At 39.0% G+C, this 25,997-nt stretch overlaps 2 protein-coding genes across 4 annotated transcripts in view; one reads left to right on the forward strand and one right to left on the reverse strand.

The window, feature by feature from the left end:
* Positions 1-25,997, reverse strand: part of sdhaf2 (succinate dehydrogenase complex assembly factor 2) — a 487,549-nt gene that overhangs the window by 163,314 nt on the left and 298,238 nt on the right. The gene's annotated exons all lie outside the window — the stretch shown is intronic.
* ankdd1a (ankyrin repeat and death domain containing 1A) lies at positions 207-24,980 on the forward strand. Of its 2 annotated transcripts, none has more exons than XM_051715350.1 (15): positions 207-372; positions 2,960-3,063; positions 3,552-3,650; positions 6,001-6,099; positions 6,373-6,477; positions 10,050-10,148; positions 10,382-10,480; positions 11,372-11,470; positions 12,707-12,805; positions 14,140-14,238; positions 14,463-14,561; positions 17,994-18,089; positions 22,641-22,842; positions 23,629-23,760; positions 24,246-24,980. In XM_051715350.1, exons 1-15 carry the CDS (start codon positions 312-314, stop codon positions 24,305-24,307), a joined length of 1,554 nt encoding a protein of 517 aa, XP_051571310.1. In that variant the 5' UTR covers positions 207-311; the 3' UTR covers positions 24,308-24,980. The 2 variants fall into 2 exon arrangements, with proteins under 2 accessions (XP_051571310.1, XP_051571318.1); XM_051715358.1 differs by having other exon boundaries at positions 12,710-12,805.

Below are 25,997 nucleotides of genomic sequence, written 5' to 3' on the forward strand. Positions count from 1 at the left end.
GTAAGGCGGGACTTCCTTTCTACATCCGTTGACCATTGGCTGCTATTGGGCGTTCCAATTTCTCCAATTAATTTTAATAAAAGTGGCCCGTCTCTGCTAAATATACTCTGGTATGAGGTCAACTCAGCGCAGCTCAATTCATATTAATTTTTTAGAGCCTCGAAACGTCATCAGGACCTACTCAATATTCATGAGCCAAGCTTCGTAAACCACAGCAGGATCCGTAATTTCCCAAAGCGGCAGGCTTGAGCTCAGCAGCGGTACGAGTTCTAACCAGAACCACAGTCAGACATGAAAAGATAAACATGTAGATGACCGTACTCTGGTTTGCGATAGCGATGGAAGACGGCCTGGTGTCCGAAGACGATATATGTGAGTGTCAAACAAAGGAGAATTTAAGATAATTGTGAATTATACTGAACACTGTAATATGATGTGCAGAAACTAAGGCAAGTGGGAGTAGTACAATAACTGTGTATGGAAGATGATCCAAGCATTTCATGCGTTTATTCCGCATGTACAAATTAAGGAATATTGCGGGTTCAATACAAGTTAAGGTCAGTCGACAAATTTGTGGCATATTGTGGCTTACCACACAAATTAATTTCCACTCCTTTCTCCTTTTCTTAAAAAATAAAATAAAATAAAATAAAATAAAAAAACGAGGTCACAGTGAGGCACTTACAATGGAAGTGAATGGGGCCAATTTTTAGAGTTTAAACACAGAAATGGGAAATTTATAATTTGATACATTAATTATTCTGTTAAAACTCTGTTTTTTGAGCTGTTATTTTCTTTAAATAATAATATTTACAGTCGTTTTAGGATTTTAGTGTTTCCAGCATTAACTCGTCATGGCAACAAAGTTGTAAAATTGGATATAACTTTACACAGAGAGTTAGCAAGCGATTTTATTACACTAAAATCAGGTTAAAGCATATTGTTTAATTAAAAAAAAAAAATAATTGTTATCCCCTTTTGTCCCAAATTGGAAAGCCCAGTTCCCACTAATTAGTAGGTCCTTGTGGTTGCACGGTTACTCACCTCAATCTGGGTGGCAGAGGACAAGTCTCAGTTGCCTCTGCTTCTGAGACTGTCAATCTGCGCATCTTATCATGTGGCTCGTTGTGCATGACACCGTGGAGATTCACAGCATGTGGAGGCTCATGCTACTCTTCGCGATCCACACACAACTTACCACACACCCCATTGAGAGCGGGAACCACTCATTGTGACCACGAGGAGGTTACCCCATGTGACTCTACCCTGCCTAGCAACCAGGCCAATTTGGTTGCTCAGGAGACCTGGCTGGAGTCGCTAGCACACCCTGGATTTGAACTCTCGACTCCAGGGGTGGTAGCCAGCGTCTTTACTTGTTGAGCTACCCAGGCACCCCTATATTGTTTACATTTTGTGTCAATACCTTTTAAACAGTGAGTATTTTAACGTTTACAGATTGGCCCCATTCACTTCCATTGTAAGTGGCTTACTGTAACACAGATTTTTGCTTTTTTTAAAGAAAAACATTTGTGGTAATCAACATTATGCCACAAATGCTGTCGATTGAGTTGAACTTGTACTGAACCCGGAATATTCCTTTAAGACATAGGCTTAATGCATTTCTAATAGCTTGTTCTTCTCCTTTAATATAATTACTTTATGATAATGTTAATGTATTTGTCAACCCTTAAAAATGAACCCTTGCCCCACTATACCTGTTGGATAGTTACAACCCCAAAGTTTGTCTGCTGGGAATTTGAAAGCTTAATTAACTTAAATGTAGGCCTATTTGTTTACAGCCTAAAGCTTTATTCATTGTTATTCACGCATTATGAGATCCATGTATTTAGAAATCAGTCAAATTGTATAGCAGAAAGTACTGCATGTATTGACAGTGATGTATAGAATCTACAAGAATAGAATTGAATCTAGAATCTAGATCGGTGATTCTCAAGATACCCGATAAGAAAATGTTCTGGTCATATTTAACCCCAAATCAATGCAAATAAATAAATATAAAAATATGATAGATATTATATTTTGCATAAAGAAAATTAAGACTAAATTTAGGATCATTAGTTTGTTTTGTATTTTTAGGACACTTAAAGTTGCACTCATTAACTGTTGTCTTTGTGCCTTCTTGGACATACACTGACACCTAGTGGCTCGGATGCAGCATCATTTAAAATCAATAGTTTTCAGTTTCAGATGCCATTGTAGAAACTAAGTATTACAGTCAGCCATGATTACTTTAATCAATGAGTGAAAGTGTCAATATAACAGGACGGTTACTGAGATTAAGCGAGTAGTATTCGGCTGGTCATGTGATTCTAACATGTGCGGACCCTCTCCATGTAGAATAAAACAGCTTTTATAAGATAACTGATATGACTGGAGTCTTCATTTTAATGTGAGTGGTCATGATTTCCTACATCTATAGAAAAATTAAAATGTATGCCTTTTGGAGTTATAACATAGTTATTTTTAACTGTATTACAGAAAAAAAGATGCTGTTGTACAATGATGTTTTAATTAAAATCAGTGAAAAGGAAAGGCAGTGCAAAGGCCTCCTTCTGTGATGTAAAAAAATCATTTACAGTTTAAGCATTTTATGATTAATTTTACATTGCGGTAATAATATCATTATGACTATCTTTTTTTGCATTGTGGTATAAGAATTGGGGGTAACTAAAATGTGTGTAACTATCATGAAAATAATGTCACAATGTAAAAACTATTTAGATTTTTAAGTAAAATAGGACCGGGACATTTTATTTAAAGGTTTCATGCGAATCACCCATATATCTGCAGAAAGAAGAGAAACATTAGATATGAATGTTGTAGAGTTGCAGGAGGTCATCACTCATCACATACAGCAGTATCCTGCTGGTGCTTGTACTTGTGCCGGGAGGCTTTAAATAATTTCTTTCCCCTACTGTACCCCATCACTGCACTCCAGTGCTTCGGTCAGAGAAGGAGTTTCATGATGCTGCAAAGAGGAACGACACGGAGAGAATGCTGGAGCTGATTAGAAAAGGGGTGGACATTAAAGTAAAAAATAAGGTGAGATAGATACGAATGTTGATAACCTGCAGGAGTTATGTTTGCAAAACACATGCACAGAGTTGGTTATGAACATAATTATGTACATAAGCAGTCTTTCTAGTACAGGTTATATATGTCTCAGTATGTTTAAACTGGCTCCTCAACCAGATTTGGCCTTAATAGAATAATTTCAAAATAGCTAAGTTTGTATATGACAAAGTAAACTACAGAACTTTTGAGTCACACAAACACATCTGAGGCTTACAGGAAACTGTGTCAGAGGAAGTTATGTTGCCGTCCACCATGTTTGCCAATTTCTCCATCTGGAATGTTTTGTTTTGCCCAGTTATGCAGTAGAGTGACTGTTGAAATCATGACAGGATGTGACCCTTATTTTACCCCATACAACAGTAGTAACCACCTAAAACCATTGCAAAGACAAAAATGAAACTGACTTATGAGTCAATGGGACAGTTTTATTTTTACACTTTATTATTTTATTACAGATGGACCGTAAGGCCCTGCACTGGGCAGCTGGAGCCGGCAGTGAGCAGGCACTGCGTCTACTGCTAGACCATGACATGGACATTGATGATATGGACAGTGTACGTGACATTAATTATTTTTGAGCATGTCTAATTTTTCTGATTTGATCTGGAAGAGCTTTAACAGAGATTGCCTTCTATGAATAGTTTATGTAATTTGGATAAATGTGCTACATCACTACATTTGTATCGCTATAAGTTCAGTCACATTTAAAGCTGAATATCTCATGATGGAATAGGTTTCATTTATAGGCGAAGAAGGGCAAAACAGTGATCCAGTTGATAAATCTTTAATGGGCCAGTGCCCATCCACCATGTGGCCTGTAAATTGCTTGAGGGTTCCAGCATACAAGCTTGTTACACAAGAACAGAGGCTAAGCATGGACAAATATTTATAGACCGTCAATCCGCACATCTTATCACGTGGCTCGTTGTGCATGACACCATGAAAACACAGCATGTGGTGGCTCATGCTACTCTCCGTGATCCACGCGCAACTTTACCACGCACCCCACTGAGAGCGAGAACCACTAATCGCTACCACGAGGAGGTTACTCCATGTGACTCTACCCTCCCTAGCAACTGGGCCAATTTGGTTGCTTGGGAGACCTGGCTGGAGTCACTCAGCACACCCTGGATTCAAACTCGCTACTCCAGGGGTGGCAGTCAGCGTCAGTACCCCCCATACAGATGTGACAGATTCATTTTTAAAGACCCCATAATACGGCTTGTCGAGGACAGTTTTCTTCCCTGTGTTGATGTATTTCCTATTGAAACAGGATGTTGGGGCGGGACATGCAAATAGCCTTTAGATTGAGACACCATCAAACCAATACTAGTACTTGTCGACAGGTGTTATTTAGGCATTCCAACCCGATCTAATGAAAATTCATACGTATTTTACAAGTTGACTATTTCGTACAATTTCGTTCATATGAATTAGTATGATTTCATCACTTGCAAATGCCCGGATGTGTAATACAGAAGTAAGCATGAGTTCCGCGCACGACATCATTGGCTGTAGTGAAAGTCGTACGAATTCATACAAGTGCAGTCGTTTGATATCATACGAATTAGCCAAATTTAGAAAAGTCGTACGAATCCTTACAATTTCGCTGTGAGAGTGTTGGGCATTATCATTCTGTAGAGCATTTTACTGGACAAAAATTTGGATACACCCTTAAGTGCAAGATGACAGATCAATATTTTTGGTCTGTTTTTACAGAGACTGTAAATTTGAAATGTGTATAGTATATCTTCTAAAAAGTACATTTTGTCAACTTTTAAGGCTCGGTCACATTTACCTTTGCACGGCAAAATTCCACAGGTGAAATACAATAGGAATACGTGCGAACAGGAATTTTGCCTGATGGACTTCCAGAAACTTCCAAATTTGCCAAAGTGAATTTCGCTTGGGGTTCAAGTTTGGTGAACTTTCACATGCAAATTTGCAGCGTTGACCAATAGGGAATTGCTTGGTTTGGCAGTGCTCTCAATGTGGGTGGTGCTTTGTACATAGCTACAATGAATTCTCAAATGAGTTTCTTTATAACTTCACTGTCCCAGAGTATAAAGTGCAGCATAAAAATTAGCTTGCTTGGCAAGTACATTAGTTCTTGCTGGTTTCACACTCTCCTAACATCCCCTCTCCAGATATACCTTTGTGTCAGGGTTCAGCCACTTCGGTTAGTTCTGTTTTTATAGTCTTTGTGGCTGAGCTCTGATATTCATGTTTAGTGTCTTGTCTAGTCTGTGTCTTGTGTGAGAATGCATGGCTTGCATTATTGACATTGTCATGCATTGTCATGTCTTGTCTGTTATTGGCATGAGTGCATTGCTCTTTTTGTCATCTTGGCGGCATGTCTCTCTCTCGTGACCTCGGGCGCACTTTGCGCTGAGACTCCGGGTCGCGATCTGTCTTCATGTTGTGCTGAGGTTCGGTCACTTCTGTCTGAGATGTCAGGTTTATTTGCGGCGAATTCTCGCACAGGTGTCTTGTCTTGTTTGTCGCCTGTTGTGTGCATCGTGTGGCGGTTGCTTTGCGATGCGCTCAGTTTTTATCTGGTGTGAGAGTGCATGGCATCGCTTTGTTGGTGTTGCCGTGTATTCTCTTGTCTCGTCTGTCGTTTGGCATGAGCACATGTTGCATCGTATTTTCTGCCGATATGTGCTTGTGTCATTCATGTGTTTGTGTCTGTGAGAGCACGTGGCTTTATTTTGTTTCCGTTTTGCCATGTGTCTCTCAGTCTTGCGTCATACCCCACCTCCTTGTCTGCCCATTATTAGTTCATTAGTTACACCTGCCCTCCTTGTTAACTTGTTTGATTTCTCTCCCTATTTTAGTCTACTCGTGTTCTACAAAAGTTGTGTGACTGTGTACATGTAAGCTCTGCTGTTTTTTGTTTTACAGTTTGGTATGAATGCTCTGCTTTTGACGGCATGGTTTGGTCACCTATCAATCTTAAAGATCCTTGTCTCGACTGGGGCAAAGCTCACCTGTGAAAATAAGGTGAGACTCTATGGGTAACAATCCTAGACAAGCTTTAGATTTCTTTCAAGAAGACATTATTACCATCTTACTCTACGTGCTCTGCTCCGTCACGTTTGACTGGTGTCTTGGCGAATATCGTTCTGAAGCCATTTAAGGCCTTGAAAATCCACTAACCAATACTGATGTGATTGATGTGAAAGCATTGCCTTAGGCTGGCCTAGATTCAGGCCTCAAGATTCATTTAAATACTTCTGACTGCTTGAACAATCCTCTCTTTGCGTGTGTTCTCAGAATGGTTTAAATCTCTTGCACTGTGCTGCTCAGAGAGGTCATATCAGTATTATGAAGTACATCATGGAAGATCTTGAAAACGTGCAGCTTAACAAAGTAAACAAGGTGAGAATCTCACTTTTTTTTCCTCAAAACTGTGATTTTAACAAAACTGTTCCTTTACATCTCTGGGTCTGAGATATATATCTTAAACTAGAGCCCACTCAAACTTTAGTGGATGAAATGGTGCATAACTGTTCACGTTTTGCTGATGAGATAGCAAGCTGGGGTTTATTTCCAGATGTAAGTACAAAGAAACCTTAGAGTGCTTTCACACTCTTTTTAGAGTGTTTAGAGAACAGTTCATTTCTGAAAAGCACAACTGGTCCTGCCTCTCTGAAATGATCATTTATCATTCATCAATTATCAAGTCAACGAATGCCTCGTCAGAGTGCATTGTTTCTCGACATATGGTCGCTTGATGGAGCCTCACTTTCACAAACCTTTGCGTTTCTCTTCTACATACTTGCAGCGTACCCTCTCCATTGATATCAACAGATTTACACCATTTTATGGCATAGCATAAACTCTAGTTCAAACGCCCGTAACTCTGTCCGAGAATAAAGAACAGCATAATCAGACAGATATACACACACCTACACTATACACTGATGAGCCAAAACATTATGACCACTCACAGGTGAAGTGAATAACGTTGATCATCTGCCAAGGTCTGGGTAGATGGTAAGCGAACAATCAGTTCTCGTAGTCAACATGTTGAATGCAGGAGAAATGGGCAGGAGTAAAGACCTGAATGACTTTGACAAAGGCCAAATTTTTATGGCCAGACAACTGGGTCACAGCATCTCTGAAACAGTAAGGCTTGTGGGGTGCACTGGTCAGCAGTAGTGAGTACCTACCGACAGTGGGCTGAGGAGGGACAAACCTCAAACCTGCTACAGTGTGTTGGGCGCCCTAGGCACATCGATGCATGAGGGCAACAAAAGCTATCCCGTCTGGTCCGAACCGACAGAAGGTCTACTATGGCACAAGTCACAGAAAATGTTAATGATGGTTACAGGAGGAATGTGTCACAACACACAGTGCATTGCACTCTGCTGCATATGGGGCTGCGTAGACCAGTCAGAGTGCCCATGATGACCCCTGTCCACCATCAAAAGTGCCTACAATGGGCACACGAGTGACGGAACTGGACCTTGGAGCAGTGGAAGAAGGTTGCTGGTCTGATGAGTCCCGTTTTCTTTTACATCACATGGACGGTCATGTACGTGTGCACCATTTACCTAAGGAAGTGATGGCACCAGGATGCACTGTGAGAAGGCAACAAGCCGGTGGAGGGAGTGTGATGTCCTGGGCAATGTTCTGCTGGGAAACCATGGGTCCAGCCCTTCATGTGGATGTCAATTTGCCAACTATCTAAACATTGTTGCAGATCAGGTACATCCCTTCATGGCAATGGTATTCTCTGACGGCAGTGGCCTCTTTCAACTGGATAATGCACCCTGCCACACTGCACACATTGTTCGAAAATGGTATGAGGAACATGAAGAAGAGTTCAAGGTGTTGCCCTGGCCTCCAAATTCCCCAGATCTCAATCCAATTTAGCATCTGTGGGATGAGCTGTAGCAACAAGTCCGATCCATGGCAGCTCCACCTCACAACTTACAGGACTTGAAGGATCTGCTGCTAATTTCTAGGTTCCAGATACCAAAGGACACCTTCAGGGGTCTTGTAGAGTCTATGTCTGGGTGGGTCGGCGCTGTTTTGGCGGCACACGGAGGACCAGCAGCATATTAGGCAGGTGGTCATAATGTTTTAGCTCATCAGTGTATGTACAGTACCGTGACTGAGTTCTGTTGAGTTATGAGACAGTACTTGAAACATTTCTGTCAAACAGAGAATTTTCGTCATTTAATATTATATAATTACTTCTTTAAGCAGTTCCCATCTGTGTAAAATTTTAGGATCTTAATCTTATGTTATTGATCTCTCCATCTAATATATTTCCTTTCACTCCATCCTTATATTCCTCCTTGATATTATTTCTCTCCACGCCATCCTTGCATTCGTGGGGACTCTAATTTGTCTTTGTAATTTGCTTTAAGGCTGTAATACTAATTTATCTAAAAGTGTATTGCTTTAGTTTGTTTCTTAGTAATGGAGGTAGTATACTACCTCCATTACTTCAATTACTTCAGTCAAAAGAGTCAAGCCATGTCAAGTCAAATGTATTGGTATAGCGCTTTTCACAACAGCTGTTTCAAAGCAGCTGTACATGAAATTATGCTATAACAGAAAATGAATGAATATAATGCCAATATTAGTTAGGTTTAGAACTATTAGTGGTTAAAATTAGTAAACCAAGTACTAATTTTTTACTAAAGTGCGTATGATTATATACAATGTTTATAATTTATTTCAATATATTTTTTAATATGGGGAAAAAGTGTAAAATATAGTTGTATTGGGTCTTATGATCTTGACAATTATGCCATGTTACGCCAATTAAAGACATTAAATTAGTAGTCTGAGTATCCCCCAGCCCACACTAGCATAGCTGTCAGAAGCCATACCTGGGAAATACGGAGACTTACTAATGCTAGAACATACACAGACATACTGAGTTAAGCATGTGGAGCTGCTGCTGCTGCACAATTAGAAAAAACAAGAAATGTGGCATCAGACATGTATGACATGCTGCTGAACAATTAGACATAAATACAATCCCCGTAGCAGATCTAGACATGTGCAGCTGCGGAGGTGGAGTGTTTCAGAGAGAACTTTTGCAGCACGCTGCAGTGAAACCGGTTTACTTTCAAACTGAGCAAATTTAAACGTTAGGCAAAGAAAGAGGATGCAAGTTGATTAGCTACCCGATTACATGTCAAAGGACCTACCAGCTTACACCATGTAAGCCGATTGGCTTGACATATCACATGTGAGTAAGGTAATTGGCTAACAGAAAACAAGTTCAAAGAACCAATCAACTGTCTGAACTTAGTCATTTAAACATTGTTTTGACTCAAGGACGAGGTTTGTTGACTTCAGACAAAGGAAACTGTTGTCAGCCACAGTCCAGGAAAATTCCCTGAGCATTGTCAATGATTACAATTTTGGTTGTGTGCTTGTTTCAAGTTAAACAAAGATCATGTGAAGAAATGTTCTGTTTAATTTGTGGTTGATGTTAAATAAAATGTCTGTTTATTTACATGTGTCTAGGTGTTACAAAATAATAATTGCTTAAGGACTTAATTTTATGTATTAGGATTTGTTTCGGTCAATGGGAATGATATTATTGGTTAATATTTACATTTACATGTACTTGTGCAAATATAAAAAATAAAGAGTCCATAAGTCACATTGTCTGTAAACAAATACAGGTTTGAGCTGTTTCCATTTCTTGTGAAGTATGATATTCATTATGTTTATGACAGGAGTTAGATTTAGGAGTTATAACAGAGTGCCCTTTTGATGTTTTACAAAGTAAATCATTAATACCAATATCAGATGATCAATCAATATTACTGAGAAGTTATTTTGCACCTATAGATATATTAATTTACAGAACAGTAAACCTCTTACATGCTTTGCAGTTGTGACAACTGATAACAAATTATGTAAACCTTTAAAACCTTTTGTGACTTTCTAACTTGTCTCCATCTGGCGTTGTGCATCAGTCAGGTAAGACGGCATTGCATTTGGCTGCAGAGCATGGACACCTGGAGGCGGTGGAGTTTCTCATTGGTATGGGCTGTACACATGATCTCAAGGACAAGGTAAGAGACAGCAGGAGACACAGTTGCCCCCCAATGTGTGCTTATTAGATTTTCTCTGCTGTTTAATGTCTAGATGCAAAACAGAAAAGTAGAAAGCACAGCCAGCCAAGCTTTTCAGAATAATGTTCTTACAAGGATTTGCTAGTCCTTATGCAGAAACTATCAACTAAATTTGTTGAGTGGTGTGCTACTGTGATGGTAAGTGATCAAAGACGAATGTTCATTCATTTCAGGAGGAGAACACTGCATTGCATTTGGCAGCTAAACATGGCCACAGTGAGGTCCTCCAGAAGATTGTGGAGACAGGGGAGAACATTGATGGAAAAAACATTGTAAGTCTGACTCTTCTTTTTCTTTTTTTTTTTTTTTTTCTCCCCTTTTCTCCCCAATTTTGGCATGCCCAATTTTGTCCTTGTGGTGGTGTAGTGACTCGTCTCAATCTGGGTGCTGGAGGACGAATCTCAGTTGCCTCTGCCTCTGAGACCGTCAATCTGCACATCTTATCACATGGCTTGTTGAGTGCGTTACCGCGGAGAACTAGCACGTGTGAAGGCTCACGCTATTCTCTGCGGCATCCACGCACAACTCACCACGCGCCCCACCGAGAGCAAGAATCACATTATAGCGACCACGAGGAGGTTAACCCAACGTGACACTATCCACCCTAGCAACCGGGCCAATTGGTTGCTTAGGAAGCCTGACTGGAGTCACTCAGCACGCCCTGGATTTAATCTTGCGACTCCAGGTTTGGTAGTCAGCGTCTTTACTTGCTGAGCTACCCGGGCCCCCAAGTCTGACTCTTCTTTAAACAAGGTCCTATTGTGGGTGGTATGGGTCTTGTCACCTACATTTCCGTAGTTTGGTGGTGTAGATCACCATCAATCATCAATACTGTTTATCCTTTAAAAGCATTTAAAAATATATCCATGCCGCATCAACCCACTTTTAAAGTTTTAGCATTGTTGCTGTTTCAACAGTATAGGCTTTGGCAACTTTGTAGTTGTAACTGCTTCCTTCAAAACCAATGAATAGACTGCATTTGATAACATTTTAGTTGGGACTGCTACTGTCAAAACCCTTGAATAGACTCCTACAAATGAAAGACTAATGACCGAACATGTACAATAACTGCAGATGCTTGAATTTGCTGTATAGACGTTTTGCTGTATAGATTTTTTTTATTTTTTATTTATTTTTATTTTTTTTATTGTTCCCACTATCAGGATGGCATGACAGCTTTACATTTGGCAGCTGAAGGAGGACATTATGAGTGTATTAGACAACTGTTGGAGGATGGCTGCAACGTCAATGAACTTACTAATGTAAGTAAACTGTTTTATAGTGTCAGCAATCTTCATCATTACTAGTATTAATTAATTCAAAGCTGATCATGTTAAAACATATTTGTGTTCGTTTAGAGTATGACACAGATATATAAATGAATAAATACATTCCCAGACATACTTCATTTGGAAACGTGGGCATTGTCCTGTGATCCGAATCTATCATGTCGTATCAACAACTGCAAAAATAACTTACTCTGGTTTGGTTAAACAAGAACAATTTAACCAAAACAACTTGTTTTATTATTTATAGCACTTGCTGTTGAAAAGAGCAGCCCCTACTCTTAATTTTCCACCTTTTTTCTATTCTGCGTTTTGAATCTGTTGGCCATTCACCTCGTGTGGCATATGGGATAGTAATGGTCCACTGAATGCACACTTCAGGGTGCTTTCACACTAGCACTTTTGGTGCAGACCCAGGTTTGAATGATGTCAAAGTTCGGTTCGTTTGGATGATGTGAACGCTGTTTTCCAAACTCTGGTACACACCCGTGAACTGCACCCGAGTCCGCTTAAAAAGGTGGTCTGGGGTACGGTTCATGTGAAATCTGGTATGGTTCACTGCCGATATGAAAGCAATCATACCAAATCGCAGAAGTGAACCACTTGTGATGATGTTTACAATGCATTTCTCGTACCTGCTTGTGTCCAAATATAAAACCTCCAGGGAGCAGCTCACATTCTACACATCTCTTGCATCCGCTGGCTCACGGCAGACAATCTCTAACATTCATCGCAACATTGCACATTCAGTGCATCTGCGGCAGACAAACACGTGTCATTCTGTGCATGTAAAGTTTTGGTGGTAAATCCAAAGAATACTTCACTTAACAGAGTGAAGCTGATGTCTGCTTGAGTTGTTACCTAGTTACAGTGATAAACAGCTGCCCACTTGTACTCACGTTGATGACGCAATCGGGAAACGTGGTTCAGACACAAATCATATGATGTGAGCAGAGACCTGTGGGGCAGGGGGACTGGGAAGAAACGAACTCGGGTTTGGTCTTAACAGTCGAACCAAGCTTAAAAGCACCCTCAGAATATCAGAGGATATAGTAGGTCATCAGGGTATTTTTTTTGTCTACTTCGGACAGAATTTGGACATGCTACTCATTTGACATATAGGCTACTGCTTTTGGCATATTGCTGTATATAGTAGGGAATTAGGCGTATTTGTACACGAGAATGGTAATAAATGTGTGTCTTTAATCATAGAAGAATAGAACCGCTCTTCATCTTGTGGCCCAGCATTGCTCAGACAGGGAGGTCAGGCTGCTGGTACAGGCTGGAATCAACCTGGATTCAGTCGACACAGTGAGTACTAAAACTTTTTGTAGACATTCCAACACTGCAGCATACACTCCCTGAGCACTTTAATAGAAACACTATGGTCCTTATAAAGTGCCCGACATGGTCTTTTGCTGTTGTAGCCCATCCGCCTCAAGATTCGACATGTTGTGCATGCTGAGATGCTATTCTGCTCACTACAGTTGTATAGAGTGATTATCTGAGTTACAGTAGCCTTTCTGTCAGCTCGAACTAGTCTGGGCTGCATTTCCCAAAAGCATCGCAAGCTTAAGTTGATCGTAGAGAACACTGGTGCCAATGGTCTCTACGATCAACTTAAGCTTATGCTTTTGGGAAATGCAGCCCAGGCCATTCTTCATTGACCTTTCTCATCAACAAGGCATTTCTGTCCACAGAACTGCCACTCACTGGATGTTTTTTTGCTTTTGGCACTGTTTTGAGTAAACTCTGGAGACTGTTGTGCATGAAAATCCCAGGAGATCATCAGTTACAGAAATACACAAACCAGCCTGTCTCGCACCCACAGTCATGCCATGGTTGAAATCACTGAGATCACATTTGTTTTTCCTCATTTTGATGGTTAATGTCAACATTAACTGAAGCTCCTGACCCATACCATCATGATTTTATGCATTGCACTGCTGCCACACGATTGGCTAGTTAGATAATCGCATGAATAAGTAAGTGTACAGGTGTTCCTAATAAAATGCTCAGTGAGTGTACTTAGTCGCTGTCATTTTTAGCTTCTGTGTTGAAGTATCTTCTGTAGAGCAAGAAGAAATTTTTAGGGGGCAAATTCACTAAACAGTTTGGCACTCTATATCTCAGAGCAAAACCTTGCATCTTATTAACATGCAGCCTGCAGTCCAACCTAACCAGGCACTGAGGTATGCATATTTAAATTAAGTCATTATCATTCTATTTTTGATAAACACACCTCCCTTCAATGCAAATGAGACTCATTTTATAGATTCCACCAGATTCACAAACATCAGCACTATTTGCATGTCACAGTTAACATTGCGCTATAACCATCCACCCAAAGCTGGCAGCAAACAGTGCCAAAATAATGTATTTATTTGATTTTAAATTGCAGTCAGTACCAATTTTGTGAGCGTGTTAGCACCATTGTCTGATTTACTTAATTGCTGAAGTGAATCGGGTGCTAAAACAGCACAGACAGTGCATGCAAATAAAAAGTTATTGTAGATGCTATTCATTCTTTGTGAATTCCCCCTAAGTAGAAATATGACATTAACAACATCCTCTGCTAAACTGATCAAACTACCCATAGTAGGCATACTTACAGACTTACTAACCAAATCATTATTCCTTACCAGCAACATACCTCAGCTCTACACCTGGCTGTTCTCAACAACTCCACAGAAATAGTGAAGGTTCTTATTGATGCAGGGTGCGACCTGGACATCTTTGACAATGTGAGTGTAGTTCACTTTACCCTTTAAGCTTATAAATGCTCCTGCAAGCAAAATATTAGTGATTTCAGGATGATGATTAGCACTGAGATTCTTGAGCTCATGTAAGGACATGTGGCAGGAAATTGTTTTCTAATTCAGTAATCAATACATTTCCTACACAAGCAGCTGATGTTACATGTTTATAGCAGTAACACTGGAAACTAAGTCATAATTGTTCCCTGCAGCGGCTTCAGTCTGCTCTGCACATAGCAGCAGAACATGGACGCCAAAACATCGCTGAGATGATCCTTATTTCTGGAGTCAACCTCAATCTGTTAGACAAGGTACGGTTTGTAACATGAAGCCAAAATAATATGTACTGAATAAGGGGCTATTCAGGCTGAACGTGTTTTTGCGTCCATCTGCGTTAGACGGACGTTTTTGACCATTATGCCAAGTCTCACTGTTTTTTCAAGAGTTCCATGTGTTTTAGATGCCATGTCAAGTTAAAAGATCTTTAACGTTTAAAAACGTGTCGTAAGACACCTGCATTCTGTTATGTACATCAAGCTTTTTTTAACGTATACGAACATGGGCAGATAGAACTGGAAACGCTGGTAAAGTGAAAGGAGGAAGTTGAATGACCGCTGGGTGTAGTCAATACAGTGTAAAAGATAGGATCTGTGATTCTAATGTGGAAATATTGTGCATTCAACTCAGGCCATTCTATCTGCCAGATTAGTTTAGTTGCATACTGCTTTTTGTTGTGTATGCCCCTCCAAGTGGCACAAGTTCGAGAGCTGCTGGCACCAGTGTGGACTGTGTTCACAAACTGCAGCAGCAAAACCCGGAGGCACTGGCACTTGTACTTGGAGACTTTAACAAATGTACAATTGAACATGTAATACCTGGGTTTCACCAATATGTGACGCAGGGAACGAGAAAAGACAAATAGATAAATGTTATATATCTGAGTGGAGCATATGAGTCGCGTATTCGGCCACCTATTGCTGGTTTGGACCGTAATGTTGTACATCTCATACCAACATATAAAACTAAGTAAATAAAACAGTAAACCAGCAAACAAAGAAATAAGAATATGTTCAGAAGAAAATATAGACAAGCTCCGAGCTTGTTTTAATTGCACTGTTTGGGAGGTGTTTCGAGAGGATAACATAGATGATACCACCACAGTTATGACAGAGTTCACTTATTTTTGCATACAGTTGGTAATACCAACCCAGTTAGTGAAAGTATATCCTAATAAAAAGATCTATGTATCCAAGAGTATCAAACAATTAATTAATAAGAAGAAACTGGCTTTTAAGAACAAAGACCACTGTGGACTTCAACAGGCCAGGAGGGAATTAAAATGTCAGCTGTGGAGATCAAAATAGGATCACAGACAAAAACTAGAGGAAGTCCTTAGTTCAGGAAGCTCAAAAACAGTGTGAAACACCATGAAATAAATGCATGGCAGGGATGACAGAGACTAAGAGACATATTACTGTAGAGAATGAATTTGAATTTGCAAACAGTTTAAATTCCTTTTTCACTGGTTTTGAAGTAATAGATAACAGGGAAATGTGCTCCAGTATTCTAAGGGATATCTCCTTGTATAATGAACAAATAGTTAACATCAGTGAGGCAGATGTGAGAAATACCTTTGGCAGCCTGCATTGAAACTGAGCGACGGGTCCTGATAACATATCAGCTTTTATACTGAAGACCTTTGCCAAGGAATTGGCCCCTGTCTGGCAAAGGATTTTTCAGTGGTCAATGGACACACATATAAATTGTCCTATATTACACCTATACCTAAGAAGGTATGTCCTAAAGAAGAGAACGATTACAGACCAATTGCCCTTACCTAAGTTCTAATGAAATCGTTAGAGATGATTGTGACCAACCAATTGGTAACATCTTTTGGAGGTACCTTCGACCCTTATCAGTTTGCTTATAAAACCAGTTGAAGCACAGAGGATGCTATCATTACACTTGCGCATGTAATTAGCAAGCATCTGGATAGTCCACAACCTACCTACACTAGAGCTTTATTCCTGGACTTTTCATCTGCATTTAACGCCATACATCCTGATATACTGTTGTTAAAAATGCTGGAGCTCAAGGTTAACCTGTTTATTGTTTTTTGGTTTCGTTCATTTCTTACCAACAGAACACAACAGTTGAAGGTTAACAATAATCTCTCTGCATGTATAACAACAAATTGTGGGGCTCCACAGGGCTGTGTGAGTTCACCAGTACTGTTAACTTTTTACACAAATGACTGTGTTACCTGTACACCTAATTATTTCATTGTCAAACATTCAGATGACACAACATTAATATCCCTCTCAGAGTGTGGTGTAGATTTGTATCAAGAGGAGGTGAACAGACTTATTGAATGGTGTGATTAAAAACTTCTTAATTGTGAAGTTTTACTTAACACAGACAAAACCGAGGAGATTGTATCTGGCGTGTCACAGGACAAGTGTCCCCCTAAAGTAACCATTCATTATAAAATAATCAAACAGGTTTCATCCTACAAGTATTTGGGCATACATTTTGATTCAAATCTATCTTGGGGTAATCACCTTGACTATATATGCAACAAGGTGCAACAACACATTTAATTTCTCAGAAGACTAAGATCTTTTGGTGCGAGTAAACAAGTTTTACTTCTGTTCTACCATGCAGTTATTCCGAGTTTACTATTGTATGGGGCTACAGTTTGGTATAACAGTATATCAGTTCAGCTTAAAGCAAAATTAAACAGATTACTTAATGTCTGATCAACTTGTGGGAGCACCTGTTCTTCATATGTTCCAAAATTAACATTATAAGTATTAAGTATTAAGACAAGCACAGGATATTATCTCCGACAGCCAACATGATTTGTACAATGAATATCAACTTCTACCCTCAGAGAGAAGGTTTAGAATACCAAAACACAGAAGGAAACAATTCAAATGCTCCTTTATTCCAGAGTCTAATAGACTTCTCAGTGAGAAAGGTTTGCCTGTATAATGTAACATATATTGTCTTCCTCTGCTATTTATGGCACATGTATTTGTGACTTGTGATTGTGACTGATGTTGCGTCGGTATATTGGGTAAACTGTCCTCTGTGATGTGTGTATGTGTTTATATGATGGTGAGGACCATGTTCCTCTAGCGCAAAACCAATTTCTGAGAAATCAGACAATAAAGTATCAATCAATCAATCAATCAATCAATCAATCAATCTGAACGGCCTCTAAGGCTTTTGATTTAATGTGTTAATTCTGTGTGATTAATTATAAAAAAAAATATTTGTTAAAAAAAATATTGCTTTAAATCATGTCCTCTGTCCATACATAAATTACATAATATGTAATTGTCCTACCATCAGAGCAATTCAAGCTTGAAGTACCATCTTCATGTTTTTGCGAGTTGCAGTCAATAGAGGGCAGTCAGCGCAGCCAAACAAACCAACAGCTCTTCAAAGACAATGCCTTTCTTGTCTGCCACAATAATGTAATGTCTTGAATTATCTGAATTATTAAATGTATTATATACATTATATTTATAATTATTTTGATTAATACTTTGAATTTTCTTTGTTTTGGGACATTTCTAAGCAAATATTGATATGCGATTAATTTGATTGAATTAATCTGCATCTAATGTATTTCATCTGATTACATTTTTGTATCGATTGATAGGCCTAGTACTGTAACATATTCAGCTGTGGATGACATTTTCATATTGTAGTATTGTTTACTCAAATTTTTACAGCAGAGAAAGACGTCATTGGATGTTGCAGCCCGAGGCAACCATGTGAATGTTGTTGACATGATTATCAAAGCTGACAGATTTTACAAATGGGAAAAGGTAGAGTATGTTTAATAAATATGCATGTGTTTGATGCCTTCTTTGCTGTAAATGTGTCAAACTGAAAGCTGAAGTGTTTGATGTCTACACCATTATAGTCACCAAACGGAATTGCAAAAATAATTGTTAAAGGATTTCCGAATACTCCCGTCTTTCATTGATTGGTCAAGTAGATAGTCCCGCTCCAACCTTATGCCATTCTTTGAGCCAATGTTGCTGTGTTGGGCTTGATGGGTTTATCACCCAAACAGAGGAATAATTTGATAGTGCCACAGAGCCACAGTACTAAATTTAAGTATATCAACTTACAGATTGCTTACTTAGTTGTCTCTGCATATTAAGATGAGAGAGGAGACATTTTTTGACATCCAAATAATTACACACTTCAGCTTTAAACTCAATTCGCATCACTACAGAGCTTCTTAGAGGACAGGGCAGGATTTTTTGTTTAACGTCGTTTTGCGTGTCCTCACAATAAGTTTTGCGTTCTCTCCCAATAGTGTGTGTTCCATGGTTTTACTACAGAAACCATATTTTAAACATGATATTCATAGTAAAACCCTAGTGAAAATACAGGACAATGAAAACTATGGTATTAAAAATTATAATTTTGTGGTTATTATGGTTTTACTATACAAATACTATAGTTTAACTATGGTTTTACTATAATAATATTGTAGACTGTAGTAATCATAGTTTTTGGTGGAAATCATGGTTTTAATTTAGTAATATTGTAGTAACCATGACTGTTAAAGGCCAACCATGTTTTTTTGCGGAAACCATAGTTTTACTATAGTAATATTGTAGTAACTATGAAAAGTAAGTTAAGTAACCATTTTTAGTTTTTTTATTCCCTTTTCTCCCAATTTGGAATGCCCAATTCCCACTACTTAGTAGGTCCTCGTGGTGGCGTGGTTACTCACCTCAATCCAGGTGGTGGAGGACAAGTCACAGTTGCCTCCGCTTCTGAGACAGTCAATCCACGCATCTTATCACGTGGCTCGTTGCGCATGACACCGCGGAGACTCCGCATGTGGAGGCTCACGTTACTCTCCGCGATCCACACACAACTTACCACGTGCCCCATTGAGAGCGAGAACCACTAATCATGACCACGAGGAGGTTACCCCATGTGACTTTACCCTCCCTAGCATCCAGGCCAATTTGGTTGCTTAGGAGACCTGGCTGGAGTCACTCAGCACACCCATGACTCCAGTGGTGGTAGTCAGCATCAATGCACACTGAGCTACCCAGGCCCCAAGTAACCATGTTTTTTTTTTGTCGGAAACCATGGTTTAAATACAGTTTACTGTATCCATATAGTAACTATGCTTTTACTATAGATTAACCATGGTTAAACTTGTGGTTTGTGGAGTGGGTTGTGTCGAGAGGGGATAAGAAGTCCCAGCAGGCAGATACTTTTATCGTGAGGGGTGTTTATTATCATGAGAGTCAAGTGAGTTCAACACATAACTTTTGAAAATATAAAATCAAAATACTCAAAAGAAAAAAGCACACTTGGTAAAATGGAACAAAATAAAGTAGCCAAAATGCAAGGCAAAACTCAAACTTATCAACACTGGAATAGGCCCACAGTTTTACAATTGGGGAAACTCACAGCAATATTCTTAGAGATCTATTCTCTTCCCCCCTCCCAGGCCAGAAAGGGCCCTTTTATACATTCTTATCCAGTTACTCTAAATGGTCTAATCCATGCACCTGGAAAACGGTGAGATTAATACCTTACATACAAATAACCCATAAAGCATACACATTCACTTACAAATAAAGTATCATTTACAAATCAGAAATCATATAATTTACTCTTGAATCTGATTCATGTTCCCCAATCAGAACAATCAAATAGTACTACTTAAACAATATGCTTAATACCCCCCTCCAAATTACACTAATGGAACAGCCCATACAGCGCAACCTGGAATAAAAAGTGCGCGTCTAAACCCGCACAACCTTTAACCCACTACAGCAAAGATGTACCAGTTCACAGATAAACATCCCACTGGCTAAATTGATGTGGCAAGAAATGGACCAAGCTGTAACGAGTGGCTACTGGCAATGACGAAGACGATGACGTGAAGAACCCAAGTGCAGTTTTATTAATAAACGTGAAATCCAATAAACCCTAACATAAACATGAAACAAAAACAACTTGACTTGACTTGACTTGACTTGACTTGACTTGACTTGTACATAGCATGACTATGAACCAACCTACATCATCAGTACTTGACAAAGGACAATGGAAAACATGAGGGTTTAAATACATGGACATGGGAGAACACATGACAAAGATAACCAATAAACAGACAGTACTGATAACGAGATAATAAACCAATAAACCAATGAAAACAAGACACAAGAACATGAAGGGAAACAGGAATCACATGACTAGGGAACACATGACATGAAACAGGAACTAGAAATAAACTTTTCAGAATAAAAGACATGAAAAACATGAATTAACCAGATACACATGACACAAGCTAGTTTTTCATTCCGATTATTTTATGTATTAGACTTTGAATAATATACAGTCTTCTGTGCACCTAAACTGTACTTTCCAGTTTCTAATAAACCATTACAACAAATGAAAACTGTGCATCCCTAATTCTTACTCCCATACCCGCTATAAACAAGAGTTACAACAGAACATGAACTTATTGCAAAGGAACACAAAACATTGTGAGGGAAACGCAAACTGTTGTGGGGGAACGCAAACTTATTGCGAGGGAACACCAAACTTATTGCGAGGGATCGTCAAGTATTGAAAGGGAACGCAAACTATTTCGAGGGAACGCAAACTGTTGCAAGGGAACACAAAACATTGTGAGGGAATGCAAACTATTGTGAGAAAAACGCAAACTATTGCGAAGGAAGCAAACTTATTGCGAAGGAAGCAAACTTATTGCGAGGGAACACGAAAATGTATTGAGTGGGAACACAAAACTATTGCGAGGGAACGCAAAAAGTATTGTGAGGGAAACGCAAACTGTTGCAGGGGAACGCAAACTTTTTGCGAGGGAATGTAAAACTTGTTGCGAGGGAAGCAAACTATTGCGAGGAACAAAAACGTATTGTGAGGGGAACGCAAACTTTGCGAGGGAACCTAAAACTTATTGCGAGGGAAGCAAACTTTTATGAGACAAATGCAAACTATTGTGAGGGAACGCAAGACTTATTGCATGGGAATGCAAAACTATTGCGAGGGAACGCAAACTATTTCGAGGGAATGCAAACTATTGCGAGGTAACACAAAACTTATCGCGAGGGAATGCAAACAATTTAGAGGGAGTGCAAACTATTGTGAGGGAACGCAAACTTTGCGAGGGAACGTAAAACTTATTGTGAGGGAAGCAAACTATTGTGAGAGAAATGCAAACTATTGCGAGGGAAGCAAACTTATTGCGAGGGAACGCAAAACTTATTGCGTGGGAATGCAAAACTTATTGCGTGGGAATGCAAAACTATTGCGAGGGAACGCAAACTATTTTGAGGGAATGCAAACTATTGCAAGAGAAATGCAAACTATTGTGAGGGAAGCAAACTTATTGCGAGGGAACGCAAAACTTATTGCGTGGGAATGCAAAACTTATTGCGTGGGAATGCAAAACTATTGCGAGGGAACGCAAACTATTTCGAGGGAATGCAAACTATTGCGAGGTAACGCAAAACTTACCGCGAGGGAATGCAAACAATTTAGAGGGAGTGCAAACTATTGCGAGGGAACGCAAAACTTATTGCGAGGGAACGCAAACTTATTGCGAGGGAAAGCAAACTATTTCAAGGGAGCGCAAACTATTGCAAGGGAACGCAAAACTTATTGCGAGGGAGCGCAAACGATTGCGAGGGAAGGCAAACCTTTTTTGCGAAGGAAAGCGACTATTTCGAGGGAACGCAAACTATTGTGAGGGAACGCAAAACTTGTTGCGAGGGAACGCAAACTATTTCAAGGGAGCGCAAACTATTGTGAGGGAACGCAAAACTTATTGCAAGGGAACGCAAACTATTTCGAGGGAACGCAGACTATTGCGACGGAACGCAAAACTTATTGAGAGGGCACGCAAACTTATTGCGAGGGAACGCAAACTATTTCAAGGGAGCGCAAACTATTGCAAGGGAACGCAAAACTTATTGTGAAGGAATGCAAAACTTATTGCGAGGGAATCCAAACTTATTGCGAGGGAGCGCAAACGATTGCGAGGGAACGCAAAACTTTTTTGCGAGGGAAAGCGACTATTTCGAGGGAACGCAAACTATTGTGAGGGAACGCAAAACTTGTTGCGAGGGAACGCAAACTATTTCAAGGGAGCGCAAACTATTGCGAGGGAACGCAAAACTTATTGCAAGGGAACGCAAACTATTTCGAGGGAACGCAGACTATTGCGAGGGAACGCAAAACTTATTGAGAGGGCACGCAAAACTATTTCAGAAAAAAATTCCTTCCCTGTCCTCTATTTAGCTCTGTACATCTCAGTGTTATCTGCCATAATAATTCAACATTGTGCATTGTGCATTACCTCTACACTACAGGAGAATGTGAACAGTGACTCGGACTCCCTAGTGGGAATGAGTCTTACCTTTAAGCAGGACCATCAGCTGGAGACACAACATATCCGATCTGTCCTTTGGAAACTTGCCACTAAGTATCTAAAGCCAGGAGAGTGGAAAAAACTGGCTCAGCACTGGAAGTTCTCAGAAGCTCACATTCGAGCCATAGAGCACCAATGGACAGGTAGCTATACCATAAAACATTAGCTAAAAATCATGTATATTTGATATGTTTTCTCAGATAGTAGTGTTATCAAATAATATAGTTTTCACAAAAAGTACAAAGTAGTACCATGGATAGTACATACAGTAGCATCATGGTTTTACCAAGATTTTAGACATTAACCATAACAACATTGTGGTACCCTTTGAAGTATCTTAAAATACCATAAATATGGGTTCCATTGGAACCACATGGGAATCATTTCATAAATATATAAATTTTGCAGTACGATGGTATTACCATCTGACACATCACTGTACCATTGTACCAACACAGTCATTTTTAAGGGTGTTAGCGACTATAAATAGTTTCATACCTTTATTTTCTGGTGTTAGAGTGACTTATTTTTTGTATATTTGTATATGATGTTGCCCAGACACAATTATTGACATAAAGTCTTAAGAAAACACACAGTTTTTATTATACCAAAGAAAATTTAGCCCATTACACAAGTCATAGTAACCATAGTGGTCTCTTCAAATCAACAATTTTTAATTGTCAAGTAAAAAAAAAAAGACCCTTAGAGACATTGTCTTCCTCACCATGACTGTGGAATGCTATGAATTGAACTCCATCTTAAGAAAAGACAAAAATAGTGGTGCTAGCCTTTAATTTGCACCATTTCCCAGATGTAGTGTATTGTTCTGGGATCACAGAAAAGCCAAACCCCTTCTGTGTTCAGTGTGATGGACATCATGTTATAGATGTCTGCTTTAGTTATGATGACAAGTTTTTGAACTTTCAAAGGTACAAAGAGCTACAAGGAGCATGGGCACAGAATGCTGCTCATCTGGCTGCATGGCATGGTCAACGCTGGAGAAAACCCCATCAAGGGCTTGTATGAAGGTCTGATTGGGATCTCAAGGACAGATCTGGCAGGTGAATTCATTATTTGAGTTCATTGCAAACAGCTCATAATATGATACATATACATACAGTAAAGCTCTGTACATATAGGTCAGTTACAAAACTTACAGCATTTTTAGGCATTACAGATGCGAAGGCCATTCCAAACATAAGGTGCCAAAATTAGGCTTCCAAGATACCTAAGAAACCTTATTTGGCCAAAGTCTAAGGTCAAAGACTAAGAAAGTCACTCATATTTTCTTGGATTTTCTACTGTATGTGTTTAAGAAGAATTGCATGTATAATTTGTGGAGCAGTCCTAGAATGCATAGCGATGAGTGAATAATGTCTTCCAAGAAGGCAACATTAGTTGAGATCAGGTATTTATGACGTTCCGTTTCAGGTAGGATGCTGCTTTAGTAGCTGTCATATAAGTGAAGAGTTCATACCAGAACAAATTTATTGTCTACAACATTAGTTTCTACTTCCTTCTACTATAACTTTTTTCTTCCAAACAGAGAGTGTGCGTCAGCAGGCTAATGCAGATCTGTCTTCTAGTAAAAAATGCTGTACTATGTGAAGGGAGAATCCAGTGAAAAATGTCTGGCCTTGACCACACATCCATCAGAAGATTGGAAGCTGAAACAGAAACTACTGTCACTAACTGTTAAAATAACACTCAAATTGATAAGATATAAGTGCAAATATAAGGTCACACTTAAACATTCTAGTGTCAGCCTTCAAGAAAATTGCAGTTACAGATTTGATATGTCAAAACATGTTTTATTTTTCTTATAAAAAGTATCATTTTAAATGCATGGCTGTTTGTCCTACATTTAATGTAGATGCATTTTTTATCAATCAAAAAATTACTAGAATTGTTTCTGATCTTAAAACAAAAATAATAATTAATGTATGTTTATTCTTAGCAAACACTCATATTTTGTTGGATTTTCTACTGTATGTGTTTATAAAACCCAAAAGCACATTGAAATTGCTAGCTAGTGTGCTAGTGTGAGCTGTATGTATAGTACTGTTGGCAGTTGACAATCTCTCCTGACTGTTGTGATGAATTGTGGATTTGCCCATCTCTAATACCTGAACTTTTGATTATTGTATTTTTTATATTTATTGTTTTTTATTAAAATTAGAAAGAGAGAAAGTGGAAAGCGCCACAGTGTTTTTTAAGCAGATGCATTTCTGGATACTTGCAGCCTGCTAATGGAAGAGGTATGTAAATGTTGGTTGTGATGTTCAGTATGGCTTAAAAGGCTGTTTAAGACACAAACTGTATCTAAAGACTACTTGTTTGAATTGTAAACTGTACTTATTTTAAACTGTTGGTAGAGTCACTGTGCAAGGGTATACAGCATCTAGAGCATTGTTTTTAAAGTATTGTTTTATAGCATTAACCTCTCAATTGAGACAATTACATATTGTACTTACAAGTTTGTTTAGTTGTGCTCCAGATATTTTGTATGAGTTGTAGTAACTATAATGGATTTTGTTAGAACTTTGGTGCCCTGTCTCAACAGGAAATGTAATGGTGAACTGAAGCAGGTCAGCTACAAAGTAAATATTGACTTATGAAAAAGTAATGGTAAAGAGAGAACAAGATGCATATTGGCAAAAACTAGTCGTTCTCTGCTGTAACCAAACACTATGCACAATTGACATCATGTACACATACCATATGCCAAATGTAATGCTGAAAGTCATCACTTAAAGGAATAGTTCACCCAAAAATTTGAATTCTCTCAATTACTCTCCCCCATGACATCCCAGATGTGTATGATTTTCTTTCTGCTGCTGAACACAAATGAAGATTTTTAGAACAATATCACAGTTCTGTAGGTCCATACAATGCAAATGAATGGGTACCAAAATTGTAAAGCTCCAAAAGCACATAAAGACAGCATAAAAGTAACCCATAAGACTCCAGTGGTTAAATCCATATTTTCAGAAGTGATATGATAAGTGTGGGTGAGAAACATTTCTAAGTCCCTTTTACTATAAATCTTCACTTTCACTTTTTTTATTTTGTTTTTGGCGATTCACGTTCTTTGTGCATATCGCCACCTACTGGGCAGGGAGGATAATTTACTATACCTATTGATTTGCATTATGGTTCTACAGAGCTAAAATATTCTAAAAATATTTGTGTTCAGCAGAAGAAAGAAAGTCATACACATCTGGGATGTGTGAGGGTGAGTAAATGATGAGAGAATTTTCATTTTTGGCTGAACTTTCCCTTTAAGTAATCAGTATCA

The sequence above is a fragment of the Myxocyprinus asiaticus genome, chromosome 2, assembly GCF_019703515.2.
Source record: "Myxocyprinus asiaticus isolate MX2 ecotype Aquarium Trade chromosome 2, UBuf_Myxa_2, whole genome shotgun sequence".
NCBI lineage: Eukaryota > Metazoa > Chordata > Actinopteri > Cypriniformes > Catostomidae > Myxocyprinus > Myxocyprinus asiaticus.